The sequence below is a fragment of the Mustela nivalis genome, assembly GCF_964662115.1.
Source record: "Mustela nivalis genome assembly, chromosome: 12".
Taxonomy (NCBI): Eukaryota; Metazoa; Chordata; class Mammalia; order Carnivora; family Mustelidae; genus Mustela; species Mustela nivalis.
The window spans coordinates 15,076,380-15,098,385 of NC_139031.1; the positions used below are offsets into that span (position 1 = coordinate 15,076,380).

The following is a 22,006-nucleotide window of genomic DNA, read 5'->3' on the forward strand; positions in this document are numbered from 1 at the left end:
ACTATATGTGAGTTCTGAATTGAGTGGATCAAACCGAGATTGTTCTGGAATTTCAGAGTAGTGACTTGGGAGTGGTGAGAAACTGTTGTCATAGAAATGTCTGAATTGACAGTGGACCTACTTACTTATGCAGAGAGAGGAGGCTGGGGGAGCAGTGGCTCCTTTCCTTCTCACTCCCTGGCAAACTCCTATTCATCCTTTAAGGCTTGGAACCTTTTCCCAAAATGAGTCACCCTGTCCACTGTACTCCCAGAGTCCTTGGCACAAACCTGTGTTTTGTGAATTGCAGCCTAAGTGCTCTGTGGGTGTTCTGCTAAGACAGAGGCTCCCTATCGCCTGGGGCAGCAACTTCCAACCTGTGATTTCTAGTGCATGGGCTCTAGAAGTGAACAAATAATCGTATAACAAGCAATGCGGGTTTTACAGCAAGTTATCTGGACAGCGGCTTTGTTACTGATGACAGTTCAGGAAAGGGAAGCATTATTCTGGAAAAGAAGTTGAGATGTGTTTGAGATACTGGAAGTGACCGTGAGGTATTCAAATAAAAATGCCCAGGTATTAGAGACAAAAGACTTAAGGGATTTGCTCTCATTTTATGCATTTTGGCTTATGAGATTACTTCTAGAATATCTAGGATTCTCAGAAGTATGGCTAACCACACACACAAAAAAAGAATATTGTATAACTTTCTATTTCTATGTAAAATAGAGTTTTTACTAAGCCTAGCAAAGAGCATTGCTTCTGAGCACAGTGCAAAATGCTGAGAAAATTTTAAATGCATCCGGATACCTTTGTACGATGGCAATCATTCAAACTGATCTCCATCTACAGTCTTAGGAAGGGACCGCTTGATTCCCAGTTGTAGTGAGTAGGGAAGGGCCGTGGTCACAGATGATCTAATTCCTCTCTTAGGGCCCACCTTTTCCTGTTCTGTGGCTGTCCTGTGCCCTTATCATTGCAGATGAGGGGAGATTCTGGGTGATGGGGAGACAGAGGGTGGACTGTGAAAGTTTCTCCCTCTTTGGCTCCCTTGAATCTTGTTTCCTCCATAATGTTGCCCCTCCCCCCAACCACTGAAACTTTGTTGGGATAAAGGATCAAAGGATGGCCCTGAAAACAGGGCAAGTGAACCCCAGGAAGGTGGCCCTGAGATTCTGCTTTTCTAGAAAAACCACACTGATTAGCGAGGGCTGATTAGAAACACTTCCCTGCTGTTGTTCAAACCTGTGTTTTGCCTTTTAATGCCTGATTTATTTTGCTTATCTCTTTGTAGATAGAAAGCACTCCCTCTTTTTTTTTTAGGACTTACTTATCACAGATTTTTTTTTTTAATTTCTTTTCAGCATAACAGAATTCATTGTTTATGCACTACACCCAGTGCTCCATGCAGTACGTGCCCTCCTTAATACCCACCACCTGGCTCCCCCAACCTCCCATCCCCAACCCCGTCAAAACCCTCAGATTGTTTTTCAGATAAAAGCACTCCCTCTTTAAAGCGGAGGCTTCAAACTTTTACTTAAACTTGCTTGGGCGTCTCTTAAGTAATTAACTAGACTCTGTCGCCATCTTCTGACAAGAAAAATAACTACAGCTTTTCAGAAATGCAGTGTTTTGTGCAGAAATTTTCCTATACATTGAGACGAACACATTTGGGACTGCCTCAATGTCCTTTGTAAACAATAATTTGTTTTAAACAGTTATTTCACAGTAATTGTCTCTGTTTTTCCATCACTTAAGGTGAAGGAGATAGTGGGAGTTCTGAAAGTTTTAAAGGTTGGCGACGCTGGTGCTGGGGAAACAGGAACTGGAACCAGGGACTACAAGGTCAACTTTGAGTTTCTTTTCCTGTGGAAAAGGTGTAATACCTGGGAGATAAAGTTTATACCTGCACAGTCCCCTCCTCTGTGTTTGAAAACCTAAGGACTCGAAAAATAGCCCCCCTCCCTTGGGTTACTTAACTTTAACTCTAACTTCAGAACTTAGTGTTTTTGATGATTTCCCTGACTCATTAGCATCTTTCTCCCTGAGTCTTATGTCGACGCTCCTGACATCTTTCCATGTTTCCCGCTTTCCCACGATCTCTCCTGGTGGCTCCTGCTCAGGACTTCTTTTCCAGGGACTTAGGTTATATGTTCCGGGTTAAGCAGGTGTTCTGCCCGCTAGAGTGATTCTGCCTTGTCAGTCCTGACACCTGGGGGTCCGGACTCTGGCTTCTCACACTGTTCAACATGAAATCCCCACGAGGAGGGGTGGCATGAGTTGCATTCGACTTCCAGGGGCCTTATCAATAGGTGGCAAGAGGAAGGGGTTATCTATTTGTGGGCACGTTGAGAGCTCACGCTGAGTCCAGCCCCATCACATGACTGGACCTGTGTACCGTCACCCCGGGACCACCCCTCCTCGGTCAGGGGCAAGTCACTCAAGGTGGGAGAGGGAGACAAAAATCAGTAACTTCAAATGTTTGAGTCCCCAGACATTTTTTTTTTTTTAAGATTTTTCTTATTTATTTGACAGACAGATATCACAAGTAGGCAGAGAGGCGGGTGGAGAGAGAGGAGGAAGCAGGCTCCCCGCTGAGCAGAGAGCCCAACGTGGGGCTCGATCCCAAGACCCTGGAATCATGACCTGAGCCGAAGGCAGAGGCTTTAACCCACTGAGCCACCCAGGCGCCCCAAGACTTTCTAAATACTTGAGCAAACAACCTCAGTGATATTGTGTGATGTACAAGCTGGGGATAAATCAAGAATCATGATGTTTAGGTATAATTTTAGGCTCCTAATGAGAACAGGCTAGGAAGAGGGCAGAAGGGTAGTCAGCAGATGGTCACACATGTCGGAGTCCACGCCCAGGATCTTCTTGTCAAGCCAGCCTCAGCAGATGGAAGTGAATCAACAAGACAATAAATCTTTTCCCCAGTTATAATACTGGTGGAAGTGTGGGGGCAGCTGTCTTACTCCACTCAGGCTGCTCTAACCGAATACTGAATACTAGATGGTTTAATAACGGGAATTTATTCCTTACAGTTCTGGGGGCTGGGAAGCCCACCATCAAGGCACCAGCACATATGGGAACTTCCCGGTTCCCAGAGCGCCGCCCTCTCCCTGTGTCCTCTTGCTGTGCTTCTTGTCCTCTTCACATGCCAGAAGCGATGAGGGAGCTCTTTGGGGTCCCTTTTATAAGGGCACTAATCCCATTCATGAGGGCTCCACTTCCGCCCAGCGCCGCATCTCCTTTGATAGGACGAGAGCCCACCTGGCTGTCTAGCTCCTTAGTTTCTAGCCGGACTGGGACATGACAATGTCAGTCTGGCTCCCCTGATTACAACACTCCAATGACTCTCATTCCCTGGAAAACAGAGCCCAAGCTCCTTAGCCATTTAACTGACAACTCCCCCAGTTTTGTGTCCCAGCGCTCCTGCCTCACAGCGCAGAAGGTCACGTCCCCACGGCTCTTTGTGTGCCTCCCTCTTTCTCTTCTCCACGTGTAAAGACATGGTTAGCCTTACGCGTCTTTCAGGAAGTAGTTCAGATGTCATCTACAGGATGCCTGCATCTAATCCCCAGAGGGGTACTCAGAGTACCTCCTCTGGCCTCCTACTTCTCGGTAGGCATCTCTGCCGAACCGTGACCCGTCTTCAGCTGATGCATTTATTTTGGATTTGGCTCTTTCTGAGCTCCCTGAGTGTACACGTGGCCACACAGTAGGAGCCTAACATGTTTTTTAAGAAAATTAAGTATTCCTTTGGGGTTATTTGAACCCAGTTTGAAATAATTCTTTCAATTATTAATCTCTTCCTCCCACTAGCTTTTATCTTCCTTGGGACTTTCCTAGCAGCTTTTGCCGCGATCTGGCGAATCCCTCTGGGACATAAACCAAGGCTTGCTCAGTAACCCACCAGCCTGTTTCAGGCTATGGAAGAGTTACAAGGCTTCAATGGAGACTGATAAGCTAGTGACGCAAATTCATTCTTAATTGACTCTCCATACCCCCCAAGCCATTATAGTATTTTCTTTAATGAATAATGCTAGAACTTCCTTTGTTTAATAATAGAGAGTAGAATCTTCCCTGTTTTGTCCATTTCTCTCTCTTCCCACCCAGTACTGTGTCTGGCACTTAGAAGGTGAATTGATGAATCCTGTTTACTTGCCTCTAGAACAATCTGCCTGTCTTCTGGGAAGCTCTTTTCTCTTCTCCCAGCCTGTTCCCCAATCCCTGGAGCCAGAAAGGACCTAGAAGTCCTAGCCTCAGCAATCAGACAACAAAAAGAAATTAAAGGCATCCAAATCGGCAAAGAAGAAGTCAAACTATCAATCTTTGCAGATGATATGATACTATATGTAGAAAACCCAAAAGACTCCACCCCAAAAGTGCTAGAACTCACACAGGAATTCAGTAAAGTGTCAGGATATAAAATCAGTGCACAGAAATCAGTTGCATTTCTTCACACCAACAAGTCAGAAGAAAGAGAAATTAAGGAGCCAATCCCATTTATAATTGTACCTGAAACCATAAGGACCTATTCTTCACTCCACAGGAATACCCAATCTCACAATATCTTAACAAACTCTATAGTCAGTGAGGTGACGTAGCTACAGCCATGTGTATGAGAACCTCCCAGAGTGTGTGAGAATTGACACGCAACCTGTTTTTTCCATTTAGAGAAAAGCAGAATACTCTTGGAGAAAATCTGAAGCTTTTTTCAAGAATAAAACAAAATAAACAAACCAAAAACGCCAAGTAACCTAAACTTGAGGTTGACAAAGGCCCAAGGCTGAAAGTTCTAGCCCATGGACCCTGCGCCTCCTTTCCTGCTCACTAGCCAGAGGACCTTAACAGGAAAGCAATGGAAGACGTTGTGCTCCACGTTCTTCAGACATTGTGTCTTTCTTTCCTCCTAAATCCTGATGAACTCTAAGCCAGTTTCATGTCCTTTATCTTTGTAATCCCAGGATTTAACCTCTTGGTTTGCTCTTTGCATGCCCATAGAGGGAGTGAAAGCAAAGACCAAAGGCAGGTGTAAGAAAGAAAGGGGGCAGGGAGGGAGAAAGAGCAGGAAGAGACAAACCAGCACAATAGCTTCCAAAAAAAAAATATGCAGCTTTTGGATTTGGCACATGGCCAGTGACAGATACGAGCATGTTTGGGACTCGTTAGTGAACGGCACTTCTGTAAATGTCTTAGTCAGCTTAATCCTGTCAGTGAGAAAGAAATGACTCTTTTCCTGGTGAGTTAGCATTTCTCAAGCCCTTCCATTCTATGAAATGAATTACCTAAGCCCTAAAGGAGCTTATCCTAGAGGTCGCAGCAGAGCTGAGGGAACAGTCTTTCTTCAGTGAGTCAGACCTTTATTTTTCTCCAGGCGACATGGTGGATTTAAAACAATGCTGGGGCACCTGGGTGGCTCAGTGGGTTAAAGCCTCTGCTTTCAGCTCAGGTCATGATCCCAGAGTATTGGGATCAAGCCCTACATCAGGCTCTCTGCTTGGCAGGGAGCCTGCTTCCTCCTCTCTCTCTGCCTGCCTCTCTGCCTGCTTGTGGTCTCTATCTGTCAAATAAATAAATAAAATCTTTTAAAAAATAAATAAATAAATAAAACAATGCAGTACTTTTCAGATCCTTGCCAGTTTTGCTATTGCGTATGTTTTAGAAAGACTACCTTTAAAAGAAATAATTCTATCACACTCACACCTGAATGTGACCTCTGATTGGGTTGTCGTGTGTGGTTTTACACGTTATCCCTGCACAGCTCTGAGAGCGTTCTTAAAACAGGCTGCGGTGTCAGTGGGGCCTCTCGGAAATGGTACGGTGCAAAACTTGCTAGCCTGAATTCCCCTTCCTCCAAAGGATAAATGTAGACCATTAGATGTTACCATGAATACACACTTCAGCAAAACCAAAATGGTGTGGTCATTCCAACCTTTTAGAGAAATTTTAGTTTAAGAAAAACCGCCTCTCAATGACTTTTACTTAATTTTTTTTTTTTAAAGAAGGAAGTTTTTTTTTTTTAAGATTTTATTTATTTATTTGACAGAGATCAGAAGTAGGCAGAGAGGCAGGCAGAGAGGTGGGGGGGGGGGAGAAGCAGGCTCCCTGCCGAGCAGAGATCCCAATGCTGGGCTTGATCCCAGGACCCTGGGATCATGACCTGAGCCAAAGGCAGCGGCTTAACCCACTGAGCCGCGCAGGCGCCCCTTTTACTTTATTTTGGAAAGGGGCTCATTACCTAGTATTGCAGGTGTTGTAGAAGCTGGAATTGAGATGAGCCCAGAAGTGGGCTCGTGGCCAGAAGTGGAAAGGAGTAATTAACATTAACCATTCCTATTCCTCTAGGGATTTAAAGCTGAAAGACTGATTTTCGAGCAAATCAGGGGGAAATTTTTTTTTTTTGAACTGGTCACTAAAATGACTCTGGTCTACCAGTTAGGCGTCAAAGATTACTCGAGATAATCCCCAACTGACTTGATAGCAAGGCTCGGTATAGGAAGAGAGAGAATGACCCAGCATTTAGTTAGTAGTATGTGTCCAGCTCTGTGTCTGAATTTTATAGGAAGCAAAATATGTCATGTGGTAAAATTGAAGGATTAGTTGTAATAATTAAGGATAGAATGTTATTCCTAAATTTATAGCAAGCACATGATAAAGCAGAACTTTTAAATTATAGGTTTGGTTGAAATGTGGAACAAAAGACCTGCATTGGCCCCTGTAACAACCGGCCTAACAATGTGGTAATTACAAGCTACACTTTAGCCCGCACAACCTCAAGTGTAATTTACTGAATAGATTAACAAGAAGCAACAAAGAAAGGGACTAACCTTTACAAAGGCCTATTTTGTGCCACATACTGGGTTAGATCCATAACTATTACTGATTCATTTAATTCTCATTATCCCCCTGGAAAGCAGATTTTGCCCTCCTATTTAATATGCTAGATTTCTGCAGGCTTTTAAGTGCTCACGATCACCTAATGAGAACACCCAAGTTATTACAGACTCAAATACCTTGCTCTCTCTGCTGTCCCAGAATGACTCTCGGATACAGCATAGTAGGTGTACAGACTTGGGAATATTTTAAGGGAGAGCACTCAGGATAGCGAATAAAGGAACTGTAATTATAAGCGACATGCACTGCCCAGCTGATCAAATGTTATTTGCTGCGGCTGATAATGACCTACAATGGGGCACCCTACGCAGTCTTAAAGCTCTTTTGATGCCGCTTAATGAAACGATCCTTCTTCATTTCTTCTCTGCTCAGTTCACTGTTAAGAAATGATCTCCAGAACTGCCTTGTGTTTTCCGTGACGATCAGTTCTACAAATGCCAATTATAAATCACTTAAAACATTCCAAAAATGTTCATGTGAGAACTGTTTGACTTAGAGACATGGAAATTGAAACAAAGTCAAAGTAACTCAAAATAAACTGTAACTAAGAAAGTCCCATGTGTCTATCCTAAATAATGAGGAGCCTGTAAGCCTTCGGCTTCAGGGGGCACATGGGTGGCTCAGTGGGTTGAGCCTCTACCTTCTGCTCGGGTCATGGTCTCAGGATCCTGGGATCGAGCCCCACGTCGGGCTCTCTGCTCAGCGGGGAGCCTGTTTCCTCCTCTCTCTCTGCCTGCCTCTGCCTACTTGTGATCTCTGTCAAATAAATAAACAAAATCTTAAAAACAAAAAAGAGAAAGAAAGACTGACTTCAGTTAAGAGAAGTTATTTCAGTAAAATCATACTTAGCTCATACTATCTATATTCAAATTATGCAAAAATCAAAGTAGTCTTCACAATGAAGTAAAAATTCATGTTAAATGACATGGACTGACTCATAAGTTGCCTACATGGGTTTTGATGTCAAGTGATGGGAAAACCAGTAGTTACTATTCAGTAAGCACTTAACTGCATGCCACACACTGTGACCACTCTGCTCCTCAAAACATGACTGCATTTAATCCTTGCGATAAGTCTGTGAAAGAGGTATTCTTATCTCCACATTAAAGAGAAGGAAGTTGGGCTCACTGAAATTGGAGAACTTGGCCAGCGTTAATGCAGTTGGACAAAAGCCCCATCTGGACATTCTACCTACGTATCAATGGCCAAAGCCCGTGATTTTAACTACTACTTCATGCTGTTTATAATTAGGTGATATTTTACTTATGTCTTTTTTTTATGAATATATAATGTATTATTTGTTTCAGGGGCACAGGTCTGTGAATCATCAGTCTTACACTATTCATAGCACTCAGCTGATATTTTAGAGAAGAACATTTTTTAAAAAAATTTTTAAATGAGCAGCAAATATTTGGAAATCTCTTCCTATTTTCTTAAAAAAATTTGTTTTTTTCCTGACAGGGAACCAAAGTCCTGCAGATGTTCATGTGGTACCTGAATCCACGGCAGGTGTTCGATCTTTCTCAGGAGGGGCCCAAAGATGCGTAAGTCTGGAAACAGCCCACCATGGTCCGTACCGGTTTGGGCAAGCGAGAAGGGCTTCTGCTGTGAAGTCAGGCTCTCTTATTAGATTACCTTGTGAAATATTTGCTGACCATCCCTCATTGACTTTCTCAACTGAGGTCACCTCCCTTAAGCCTTCGTCTGATGCAAGAGCTTAAGTATCCCTTAAGTATCCCTACTCTTCTTTGGGCTAATTCCCTTCCAGACCAGCTACACAGTTGTTATCTCAGGACATCCTTCTAGTGTGCTTGTGTCTCACGGGCAAGCAACTGTCGATTATCTACAAGCGTGCACTGAGGAAGGATCTGTCATTTTTCTGCTTACTCATGCTCAGCTTGGGGAGGTGCATCAGTGAGACTGTAAGTGGGTCTTTGGAGAGTGGCCATATTTATTTATGAATTTGTTCATGTATTTAAATGAGAGGTGGTGTGTGTGCGCCTGTGTCCACTGGAGACAGATTGATTGATTATGCCTATGGATTCCGCCCTAGGACAGGAAGACTTTTTAATTCCTGCTCGATCCCTTTTTCTGAACTTCTCAGAAGGTTCATTCTGTTAGGAGTATTGAAAATCAAGTTTAGACCTGGGTGACATGTATCCTGTATCTTCCCTTTGGTGGCGGCAGTGCTATAGATGGTGGGAAAGAGCTGGGCGGTTTCTGCTACTGTCCATCCCCATTTTAAAGCCCATGTATTGAGGTAGTTTGGATGTCATCAGATAAACATTAGAGCTTAAGGGATACTAATTATTTTTAAACAAATAACAATACCAGAGGCAAAGTAACCAGTTCAGATAATTTCTAGAGAAATAATATTCTTGTATTAAATGGAAAAATCATATATTTGAAACATTCAGGAGAACATTAAATATAAAAATTAATTTCTGCCATCATTCTTTTAATCTATGAACTTTTTCACCACTAGAGTTCGCTATAAAACTTCTATATTTTTTTCTGTATTTGGATGGACTAAGGCAAAGCTGCTACCCTGGCTTTTGTCCTTTTGGATGCTTTTCTTAAAATCTTATCACTTTGGCTAGACTTTAGGCAGAGCCTTCATAGGTCATTCCTAAAGAATGTGGCCGGATAGGACATGTTTCCAGAAAGAAAAAAAACAACAACAACTTGATTTTGAAGATGGTATATTTTAGAACAGAGGCATTGACAGCTTCACTTAAGGAAATGTTCTAGCAGGGGTGCTATAATTGTGTTTTCTCAAGAGCCAACATGAAAAATGTTCTAATTTTAAACAAATTTTAAATGAAGAAAAACCAGTAAGTCTTCCTTCTTTGGGTGGAAGCGTATAAATTTGGCTTGAGAGTTGGTGAGCGAGTGGAGAGGGGGCTAGAATTGCAGGTGTGGCGGTAATGCTGCGGGCGTTCTCCCGCCATCCTGTCTCTCAGAAGAGGTTTCCTGGGATTAAGAGTGGAAAGTATAAGTTTGAAAAGCAAATCCAGGAAAAGCTGACAAAAAAAAAAGGAGGAGGCACATAATGACTCCTGACTATGGATTAAGGAGGATTTTCTTTGAGAAAGGAGGAAGGGGCATGATGGGAAAAGAAAAGGAAGTCGAAACGAATTAGGGAAATCATATGAGTGGATACATTAGTCGGGATTATGAGAGATAAAACTCTGGGACATGGTGACATCCCATTCCAGCGTCGGCCATTTAAAAATGATTCTTGCTACCAACCGCTGCAACCGCTGATCCCTTTGTTGGGATCCATGCCCATAGTGATATTATTATCCTCATAGTTATGCCTTTTCTCCAGGGACGTCCCCTCATCCTCTTTTGCCCTGTGGTTTCTCTGCAATGGCCAGTGATGAGCTCTTTTGTTTACTTCATGTTCTTTTTCCTCTACAGGCTTGAGTTGTATAGGAAAGTACCAAATCTGCGAATTCTGGCCTGTGGTGGGGATGGAACGGTAGGTCCTCAAAATAGAATCAAGCTCTCTTACTTATTTCTTCTTTCTTTTGCTTTCCTTGTGACAGTTCTCTTTATTATTTCCTACCACACCTCTTTCCAGTTCCCTAAGACCTAGGTCTCTGTCATGGGAATCATGGCCCATAAATCATGGTTATTGTCTCATGGATTCATACTTGGTCTTCCTAAGTTGTGTCTTATTCTCTCAGCTCTGTTGTATCCTTTCCTGTTCTACAAGGTAAGGATGTGGCAAGATCATTACAATGAAGGTTATAGATGACTGAATTCTTCACTTAAAAAAACTACTTAATTTCTTTGTGGTTTTTTTTTTTGTTTTGTTTTGTTTTGTTTTTAATTTCTTTGGTTCTTAATCATCGGTCACAGTCATTAAGGAGAAGTACGTGGACAAAATTATTGCATTTGTTCTTTTTTTTTTTTTTAAAGAATTTTATTTATTTATTTGACAGAGATCACAAGTGGGCAAGAGAGGCCGCAGAGAGAGAGAGAGAGAGAGGGAAGCAGGTTCCCCGCTGAGCAGAGAGCCTGACATGGGGCTCAATCCCAGGACCCTGGGACCATGACCTGAGCCAAAGGCAGAGGCTTTAACCCACTGAGCCACCCAGGCACCCCTGCATTTGTTCTTTATGAGTAGAGATAAAACTTAGAATACTGACATTGGTTTGCCTTAAAGATAATCTCCTTTGTATTCATTTTTGAAGAAAAAGTGGAATTGGCTGAAGTTTAATATTATGGATTCATTTTCCTCTATTTGTCTTACTTGGTTCTCCATTTGCCCTCCACTTATGCCGGCATATCAGCAACGGGAAAGAACTGAGAACCACAACGTTTAGACTCTGCTGCCTTTTTCTTTTTCTTCTGTATTTGGAGTTTGCTCTCATAGGATCTAGAATTTTATTATGAACTATCTTTGGCTTTTCTCTAATCTCCCTAATTAGAATGTTACAGTCTCAAAGGTAGCAACAAAATCTTTGAACTCTCTCTCACAGCACTTAATGCCACATTGGATACACATTATATACCAAAAAATACAACTGGCAAAAAACAGAACAGTGTTTCTACAGGTCCCTTAAGCTACTCTCTGAAGATGAAAACGTTTTTTTAGTTGGAAAAATAGTGTTTACTGTTTGTCAAGATTCACAATACACGTTATCAGCTTATAAAAGTCATTATAAAATCTTACAGCTGAGAAGTGAACCCAGTTCACTATTTAACCCATTGTCTTCCAAAACTTTTAGACCATGGAACTTTTTCTGCCACAATACCAATTAAAGTTCTATCAGTTGTAGGTTGTCGGGAGATACACTAAAGGATAGGCAGATTTCGAATTTTCCCAACTTTTTTTAGTAGAATTATATCCAAAAAAATCCTCTGGGGATATATATGTATATCCATATATATATATATATATATATATATATATATATATATATGTATATGTATATATGTATATGGTATGTGTGTGTGTCTATATATATGTATATATTTGTATGTATATGTAATTATATTAAATATGTATTAGTATATTGCATTTAACATACATACCCATACACAGAGTGTTCTTAGCTCAGCTGTCCCCAGATTCATTGTCTTAAAATATAAACTTATTTAAGTGACCCTTTACTACAGTTCTTTTCCTTATTTTAGAATCTCCTTATCTTTCTATATGACTTCAGTATTTGCTCCCATCTTTTCTCCTCTAAATCTCAATGACAGCAGCAGAGAAGCTGAGGCTATGCCTGCTGTCCTGAGTTCAGAGTTCTTACCTTTCTCCGCCGAAGTGACCATGACCTCAAACCCACATCCATTTCCCATTCCTTCTCTAGAGCTTGGGCCCCACCAATGATCGAGTGCCACCCCTTGCACATTCCGCACCCCCTGCCGGAGCCTCCTGGCAGGTCGCGCTCCATCTCCTTTTTTCTTCCTTTCCTCTGCTCAGCGGGTATGTGTAGGACACAAGTTCTAGGTTATGTGCGTTTGAGGCATCCTATGCTACTAGAGAAGTGTTTGAAAACCTGGAGCTTTAAAGCCTAAAGGACCAAAGAGAGCCGAGTCTGGATACTTGCGACACAGCTGCAATTAAGGAGTCCGGGCCAGAGTTCCAAAGGAGAATGAAAAGATGGAAGTAGAAAGGACCACTCCTAGGCTATTCTGTCAAGAAAAAAAACCAAAAACAAAATACAGAGGAGTTTCAGGAAAGAGGCCGTGGTTATATCCTGAAGGAGAGACTGGAGAATTATCATCGATTTTGGAACCTAGGAGGTAACTAGTGGTTTTCAAGAAAACCATCTCAATAGCGTGTCTGGGACAAAACCCAGAATGACAAGCAAGTGAGACTTGGTAGATTGTTAATGAATCCTAAAGACCAGACCCAATTACAGTGTTGGATATCTGTGAGTACGCCCTGGTGCCATTAATAACACCTTTTTGACATGAAGCCTCCCTCGTTCTCCTACTTAGCCTGTCTTTTCTATCCTCCTTTCTTTAAATATACCATAATTAATAGGTACTCCGCAAGGCTAGATATTACTCTTCTTTTATGTTCTAGGTAGTTTTTCCTCTTAGGGACCGTATCGATGTTCCTGGCTTCCGTTTTCACCTCCTTCCACATAACTCACAAATGCACTAGACATTTATACTCGGGTCCCTTGGAACAGGCATGCCCCAAAGGAAAGTAGCAGATTTACCCAAGGGTCAGTGCCTACTTTTGTACTAATTCTTTTCTCAACAGTAATCTCTGTAGTTTAATCACTCAGAATCAAGACTTGGCTTATCTTGTACTTTATATGCAACCAGGTTTTATTTTATTTCTTTACTTGGCTAAAATAGATGTGTTGTGGAAGAGGCCTGGAGTTTATGAAATGTTTTTCTAGATAAGTGATTGATATTTCTAATCTGGTTCGTTTAGAATATGAAACTTTTAATTTTGAGGAGGGGCAGAGTCTCTGTAAAGGCGAGGCCTCCTGATGGATTTATGAAGAAAGCTTGATGGCTTGAGGCAAGTGAAGAACAATTTCTGAGAGTATCAGGCGTACGTGTGACATAAGGCATCCAGCCTTTACTCGGTGAGCGTATCAATCACGGGGGAAGCTGTCAGAATTCTGTCAGCACAGTGACAGGGTCCCAGGGAGATTCAGGAATGGATTTTTTTTTTTTTGACTGATTAAGAGGAGGCTGTATTAACCCTTAACTGCATTAGTTTGTGCGCAAATTATTATTTCATATATAGATGTCTTGTGTTAATTTGGAAACAAGGTTTTGGCTCCGCTGCTGCTTTGTGTCACTCTGCTTCCTTGCACTTTAAAAAAAAATTTTTTTTTAAGATTTTATATATTTATTTGACAGACAGAGATCACAAGTAGGCAGAGCAGCAGGCAGAGAGAGAGAGGAGAAAGCAGGCTCCCTGCTGAGCAGAGAGCCCGATGCGGGGCTCGATCCCAGGACCCTGAGATCATGACCTGAGCCGAAAGCAGAATCTTTAACTCACTGAGCCACCCAGGTGCCCCTACTTGCACTTTTAAATAACCCATCTCCCAGCTCTGCTCTTGTCAGCAGAAGAGCTGGTTGGGTGCCTATGTTTCTGTGGCTTCCAAAAAGAAACAAGGTTTCTTACCATCCTTTGAGACCTCCTAAGTCTGCAGAGGGATACGCCGGGTTCCCTAAGGGTCTTCATGGTCGCAGCATTGTAATAGTATAGACTGTTGTTCTTCAAGAGAATAACGATACAAACCACATTTTCAAGTTTTCTAGAAGTCACTTCAAGTCAGAAGCAGGGAAAATTAATTTTATAATACATTTTATTGAACCTCAGATATCCACAAGATTGTCATTTCAACATGCGATCATGGAAAAATCACTAATGAGATCATTTCTTCTTTATTTTTTTTATAATTTTTTATTTTTTATAAACATATATTTTTATCCCCAGGGGTGATGAGATCATTTCTGTTCAATGCGTGCTGTCTTCAAAATGCGGCGTATATTTCTCCATCCCGCACCTCCAGTTTGTATCAGACACGTTCCAGTGCTCAGTTGCCACGTGTGGTCGGTGGAGGCGCAGTGAACAGTGCAGGTGTGGTCTCTTTGGAACTGGTTAGCACAGCCCCAGGGCGGCCGCATGGTTGCAGTTATTGGATGGGCTCATCTCACCTTCTATCTCTAGGCTGGATGGAAACTCCCCTAACTCAGGAATGATCTCAGACTTTCATGTTTATAAACGAGCTGCTTTTGGGGGTCATGCGGCAGTTGTATATTCTTTCCCATCCTTCGCCACGTCTCTGCCTATCCAGCTCCACATAGCTTAAATATTGGAGGGCATGTGGGCCAAGACCCCAGAGGCACACATACCCGCCCCTTCCTGTGTGATGTGATCCCTACCTATCTGGCTGCTGACTTTGGTAATGGGGCTGGGTCTGCTGGTCCGCCCTTGACCGTGTGAACGTCTTTCCAAAGGCCTGGAATTAAACGATCGGGCCATCCACTTCATGTTTTATCACTTGTCTTGCTTGATCACTTGTCTTCCCTAGATGAAGATACACCCCAAACAAGAGGCTCCTCTGTGCCCTGACTTACTGCAGCCACAGCAGGGAAGAAAGTGTATTTCCCTTGAACTGACAGTGACAAGCCCACCATTCCGAGCCTCTTTCCTCCCAAAGCCTCAGCTTATCTGTCTCTTCACCCGCCTCCCCATCTCTCTCCCCTTCTATCTGGATTTCTTTAGGGCTGACTTTAAAAACATTTAACACATGAGTACTTGTAAGCTATGAAGTACAAACATAAAATATCAAAAGGAAGACTCGTGGTGTACACATCTGAGAGGGTGATTTGAACTTAAGTGCTGCCTTGATGGTCTTTCAGGTCAGAAATGTTGGCTTTGTTTCCTTTTGATCTCTCACTATGTCCATCTTCACTTTTCGCCAGCCTAGAAGGCAATGCAATGTGTACCGGGTCTGGTCAAAGAAAGTGCCGATTCGCTGTTCTCCCAGCCCCTCAGCCGGCTCTAATGTTAGTACATCGCAGGACGATGGTGCTCTGCATGTGCCAGGCCCACACCGGGTGACGGCTAGGGTACCCCATGCACCGCACCGGGAGTGGCTGCGCTCCCCAGCTGCGGGCAGCCCTCACCGCCAGCTGCTCTGCTCAGGGACAAAGCCCAGGAGCCTGGCCTTCCCTATGGGGCAGCCCTGCCCTTCCTGACACAAAGGCAGGACAGAACATTGCAAACCGGGAAATGATTTCACCCAGTCTGGATCGTTTTCTTCAATTGTGGTGGAAAATATGCCGAGTGCTATGTTTTGCTGTTAATTACATCTAACTGAAGGGGTCCAGGATGACTGGTGGAGACAATTTGGGGAAAGCTTAACAAACAATCCCGGCCACGCACCCGAAGCCCAGATTCCTTGAAGGAGCGGTTCTGGGTAAGGGAGAGGCTGTGGTAACAGCCTTGTCCCAGAAGATCTTTTATAGTGTTTTGCTTTTTAAGGACAGATATAGATTATTAAGATCTGTCTCCTGCTGTTGTGGTCTTTTTTTTTTTTTATATACATTCTCTCTCTCTCTGTAACACTTTTCGGCTTTAGCACAGCTTGGGTTTTCTGCGTTGGATAGTCTCTGGAAAACTTTGGATTGATGGCAGTCAGAGGTGGCATTGATTTGTGACCCTGAGGTTCAGTTTTAAGTGGGGAGACAGAAGGAGAGCATTTTGCTTCTGGGAAAAGGAAGTAAAAAGGAAAAAAAATAAAGCTTAATCGTAGCAGCTAATGTTAATTAAGCATTTCCTTATGTGAGGCAGATGCTACGTAATGTTTACATGTCATTTAGCTGGTAACAAAGCCCTAAGAGTCTTGGGAACTTGGAAAGATTGAGTGGCTTACCTAAACTTGCCCAGCCAATGTGTGATGGGCTCCGTTTTCCCCTTTAGCCCTACATTCTGTGGCCTTCTGAGGAAGCCGGTTTGGGGTCATACATCTCTTGGGTGCGAAAAACTATTAAGGATGGTACAAAGCCACGATACAGACCCCCCTCTGCCAAAGAACTATTGTTAGTCCAATACTGATGGACTTGAGAGAATTTCATGACCTATCTTGACTCTGAAAGGCAGGTGACATCTGGTGACTCCAGGGCTATGTGATGATGGAACCCTAAACCTCCCTGATTGTTTTCAGGGGAAAAATAGAATATTTGGCCATTGGACAGAGAAGGTAGGATGTATCTATGCAGTTCTTAAATCAGTTGCTAAGAAAGCGGATGATCCTTTCCTTCAAATCAGTTATACATTTTCCTTTTCTGCTTGGGCCAGGTGTGAGAGAAAGAGAAAGAGGGAGGGTGAGAAGTCCACGTGTCCTGAGGGCTCCCGCCTGTCCGAGGAACCAGATAGCACAGGGTCACATGGATTCTTGGCGACTTTGAGAGAACAGGAGCCCCTTCAGAAGGTCTGAATGAAGGCTATATCCTGATGAAAGGATTATTAGACGATACCCATCAATTTATGGACATTACAGGACACTCATTTCAGTCTCATTCGAAAAGTGTTTTTGTTTCATGTGCTGTAGACTAACCCTACCTTCCCGTCCATCTTGGCATTAGCCTTCTTCCCGCAGTTACAATTTTTCTTTGCAGGCTTCTCTCCAGAGGAAGTTACTTTATCGTGTTCTTGCCTTTCTCTTTACTTTGTCTCCCTCCTTTCACTCTTCCTTCCTAGTTGTATGGTTTCCAACGCTCTTGAGACGCGAGCAGGTTTCCTGGAGGTGACTCAGGCACCCAGCCTGGGGAGAGGTCCTGTGTTGGAGGTCTGCCAGTGAGCCGGGGGGAAGGTGGGCCCACCACTTAAAGGCTTTCTCCTTCCAGCCTCCATGCGTCTCCACTGTCTTTGGGTGATGGCCTCAAGCAGGGCTCCTTTACACCCTTTCCCAGAGGGAACTTCTTCATACATGGCCCCCTGCCAGGAGGGGTGACCTCTTACTCCCTATGATCAGACAGAAGCTAAACTCCTGGCTTCATTGGCCTGCCATTTTGTGTTTGGTTTGCTTCTGGTCCCTGAAGATGTATTTTACTTGTCATTGTGCCTAGAATGCAGTGGGCATTGGAAATGTGACCACATGACATTATCTTTACCAGGAAAAGAGACTGTTTTCACCTGAGCATTTAAAAAAAAAAAATGTGTAACTTAAATCTACCTGAAAGAAAGTAGACTGACTTGTGAGTACAATTCGTAAGGGGCAACCTGAGTGTTCACCTCTCGGAGAAAGTTCTAAAGAGACTGCCTTTCACCTCTTGGAGAAAGTTCTAAAGAGACAGGGGTTGTTGGATTCAATTTCCACTGTGTTCTGTTGCATCTCCGAGAGGCTCTGGGTCTGTGCAGGACTGTTTGCATCTGTCGTCGGTGATCCCTGATGCTGGGATTGCTGTTTCCCCGTCTTGTCGTTTCGTAGAGGGGAGCTACCTACTGCGTGCAGCCTGTGCTCTCAGCGGCACGGGGATGGGCACAGGCATCAGAACTCGTTAGCATCTGACCCACACTTCGACAGCAAGCTTTGTTACTACCGTCTGTAGAAGGACTAGGAACACGTGGGGTCAGAATCTAAGGAGTCATCCACAAGAGATTTGCCTGGTTTGAAGGAATGGAGGGACTTCCGGGTTCTTCTTTACTCTGGAGTTTTAGTCCGTCATATTGGGAGACCATCGTGATATGCCCTTCTAGAAGGTAAATACAATTTTAGGCTTCTTGATGGACAGTCAAGTTTTACATCCCGGGACGAAATATTGGGGTAGAGAAAGGATGGAGTCTCTAGAAGCAATCAAGAGACCTGATAAGATTCCTATGCTGACACTCCTTGTTGCTTAACCTTGAGCCAATTACATAACCTCTTTGCTCCTCATTTATTAATAAATCTGCAAATTAACTGAATTTGATCGAGTAATTTCTAAGACTTCTCCATCACTCCAAAGATTTCAAAAGTACAAAAGCCACTGTCTCCAGCACAGTCAGGCCATATCCAGGCCATATTCCAGAACAGAATTTAGGTCTTTATTTAAAGGCTCCCTGCACCACAGTGGTTAAGAGGTTAGCGGTGGTGTTTGGCGTACCTGATTTTGAATGCCAGTTGTATTGTATAAATGATATGATATTAAGGAAGTCATTGAATCTTCCAAATTTTGGCTTCTGCATCTATCAAATGGAGATGAGAATCATTCCTACCTTACAGAATTGTTTTGAACTTTAATAATATGGTTACAGAGCTTTGCTCAGGAATCAGCAATGGTAGGTTCCTTTTTTTATTCACTATAAGCTCCCTGAGAGCAGCCATCTGCCTTACTTATCTTGGCCCAGCTCATTCGTCTTATTTCATTTGCTTAGTTCTGTGTTTTGTATGTAGTAGTGTTCAATAAATGTACTGTCAAAGTATAATTTTCAAAATAATTTTGAATAGGACTCACACAAGTATAGAATAAATACATGTCACATTTAGTTAGGTCTTTAATGAAGAAACCAGCAAGATGATAAAGTTGATTTATTGGAGAAGTAGAGGGAAAGGATTATGTAGTTATACCAAAATAATTTTTCTAAATTTGAGACATAATTGGTTTATGGCCTTATGGGGGAATAAGACCAAATCTTCAACATAATCTTTTATTGTCAACATTCATATCTCCACAGGACAAACATTCTTGTTAACCTACAGTCATAAAGTTCTTAGGCCTGTGAAACACTATTTGAGTATGACATTGTGAGAATATGCAACTTTCTTTTTGCTATTTCCGGGTTTGGAGTAATTATTCTAAATAGTTATGAGACCAAGCATAAAGTATTGTTTATCTTAGAAAAAGATTAAATGGGAATATGATTCTAATATGTAAGTATCCATTTTCTAACTAAACTTGTAATAAGTACTAGGACCAACCATAATTATGTTTTCATGATGTTTCATTAAAAAGAATATAGGGATATTTAGGAAAACGCTACTAATTTCTACAATGATGTTTTGGAGGGTAAGTATTTAATGAGTGCTTATATGGACCACATCGAGGGCTTTATATACATTTGAGTTAAATCTGTAAACAGTCTTGTGAGGTAGGCATTATCTCCATTTTGAAAATCAGATAAATAAATCTCAGTGAGGTTAGGTAATTTAATCAAGATTATGTAGCCAATATGAGCCAGAATTGAAATTCAGTGTGATTTTGAGTCTCGTATTGTCTCCAGTGCCTGTGTTAGAAACCTCCCTAAAAATTTTAAACTGTTCTAAATTTTAAGGTAGATTCCAAGTTAAACATACAGATGATTGGGTCTGGTTCTGCTTCTGAGACAGCACATATGAACAGTCCTTCTCCTTTTAAGAGACTCGCCATTTTAAAACCGTTTCAGATAAGTAGTCTGTTTCCTGGCCACTAGATTCAAATATATATGTTTTAAAGAAAAGTCACGCCATTTCATTTGCTTTTTAAAACTTTCTTCTCTATCGCTTCTCAGCCTTTTGGCTCAGAGCCAGTGTAAAGCTTTCGTCTCAGGTTGTCTTTGTCACTTACCTGTCTTTCTTATATCCCTTCTGGCTCCCACAATGTCTGTAGGTGGGCTGGATCCTTTCTATTCTGGATGAACTACAGCTGAGCCCTCAGCCTCCCGTCGGGGTCCTTCCTCTGGGGACTGGGAACGACCTGGCCCGAACTCTCAACTGGGGAGGGGTAAGAACTGCCCTCAGGGGCTGCCCATGCTGTCAGGTAGGAGAGACCGTGAAGCCGCAGATGTTCTAATGGAAGGGGGCTATGCTACCGCTGTTCAAAGAATAAGTTAGAATTGAGAATCGGCGCCCACGCATCATGATTTCATCTGGGACCTTCATCAGTTTAAATTTAGAATCATCTAGAGAAGAAAGTGGGGTATAAAGATGGGGGTTAATACATAGGCCTAGGGCTTCTTGAGGTATCCATTGAAAGGTGGTTGGGTGGGTTGGCCTCAAGTCTTCATGTGAAGACCTGACTTGATCTTGACCCTTAGCCCTGGCCAGAATACCAAATCTGGTTCAGATTACAATTCCTGCTTTGGGAGAGTTACAGATTTGGGGGATGATTTGTTTTTCTGGTTGGTGTCATCATGGCTCTTTTGTCCAGGTGGCCAGCTGTCCTTTCCACCAGAGAGCCGACTTCAGGCAATCTTAGTGGAAGTTTACCTGTTACTAACCAGTCATTTTATTAATTTTTTTTTTTTTTTTTTTACAGAGTTAAGATAGCAAGAAGGCACACCTTGCTAACATAGGCAGCCCCACCAGCTTTTTATCTACTCATAAGAGAGGTTGGGCTAGGCTCCATGAAAATTATCATCAGATCTTAGCAGATAACAATTTGACCTTTGTGTGAATTAACCTCGCTTGGGTGATAATTATCTTCAGATATTAGCAGATACTCATTTGGTTATTGGGTGAATTAACCTCCTACAGGTCTTTTTTATTTTTTTCAAGTGGGCATAGTAGAAATAATAATAATACATTAGTTGCTTCATGTAAATAGGTTGATCGCTGTTAACATCTTTCATCCACATCAGTGACTTGAGTATCCTTAATATTCATGCTGCAGTAACACATGCTCAGGGAGTAAGTGGTTGCCTAAGAGGGCTGTGCCTCAGACAGACTCGCCTTAGGCCATGCAAAGAACAGTGTCCCACTATAGCGTTAGGGAGAGGTGAAGAGGTGGTAACAGAAAAAATCATCTATTCTGTGCCACCTTGATTCTTTTCCTCCTTTTCCATACACAGTTTTTCTGTGTATCTCTCAGATGCCTCTAGTGGCATGTAGGGGACTCCTGTTTTCATTTTGACAGAAGTGACCCTCCAGCATGGCCTCCAGATGTCTACCTGTGACTCTTGGTCCTTGGTACTGGCAAAAATTACTCCTCACCTCAAACCAGTTAGAGCAGTATTGCACTACGCATGTTACTGGTGACTCTTGTCTTAGATTCTAAGTACTTCAAGGGAACCCAGCCTTGCTAATTGCAAAACAAACAGGGAACTATAGCAGAAGAACTCTTGCTTGCAGGAGATGGTTTTGGTTACACTGTTCATGGCTCTAGGTGGCAATGGGTATATTCTTTGATTCTTTAGGGCTACACTGATGAACCTGTCTCTAAGATCCTTTGCCAAGTAGAAGATGGGACAATTGTACAGCTAGATCGTTGGAACCTCCATGTGGAAAGAAACCCAGACTTGCCTCCAGAAGAACTTGAAGATGGGGTCTGTAAGGTGAGAGAGTTCTTTCTTCCCCAGAAGGGAAGCCTCGAACGTGTACCTGAGTCACAGGAAGTGCAGTCCTGGCTGGAGAGGCATATGGTGATTCCTTCCTATGACATCACAGGAATTGGTGTTTGAGTTTATGGCTACTAGGCCTGTAGGGTAACACTTTTCCATGATTCTGCCCCACAGACCTCTAAAGACTGAGATTTCCCATCTGCCTCCAGAGCTCAGAGAGCTGTTCTCCATCCTCAGCTTCCACACCAGAAAGAATGTATTCATTTTCTAATCTGTCAGGCGTTGCAAACCCATGACCTATTAGAAGGTGAAAACTATGGATGGGTGTTCTGAAGCTTTAAGCATGTGGTGTTTCAATGGGAGGATAACCTCCTGAGATTTGTAGTCTCC

At 42.6% G+C, this 22,006-nt stretch overlaps 1 protein-coding gene across 4 annotated transcripts in view; it reads left to right on the forward strand.

Annotated features, from left to right (window-relative positions):
* The window catches only part of DGKI (diacylglycerol kinase iota), a gene marked incomplete at its 5' end in the record, with an annotated part of 437,574 nt that overhangs the window by 228,726 nt on the left and 186,842 nt on the right, over positions 1-22,006 (forward strand). For all 4 annotated transcript variants that reach the window (XM_082693877.1, XM_082693879.1, XM_082693878.1 and 1 more), the window contains 4 exons: positions 8,341-8,423; positions 10,303-10,363; positions 19,948-20,061; positions 21,473-21,610. In XM_082693877.1, the coding sequence (XP_082550003.1) occupies positions 8,341-8,423; positions 10,303-10,363; positions 19,948-20,061; positions 21,473-21,610 (396 nt within the window). The remainder of the gene's footprint in view (positions 1-8,340; positions 8,424-10,302; positions 10,364-19,947; positions 20,062-21,472; positions 21,611-22,006) is intronic.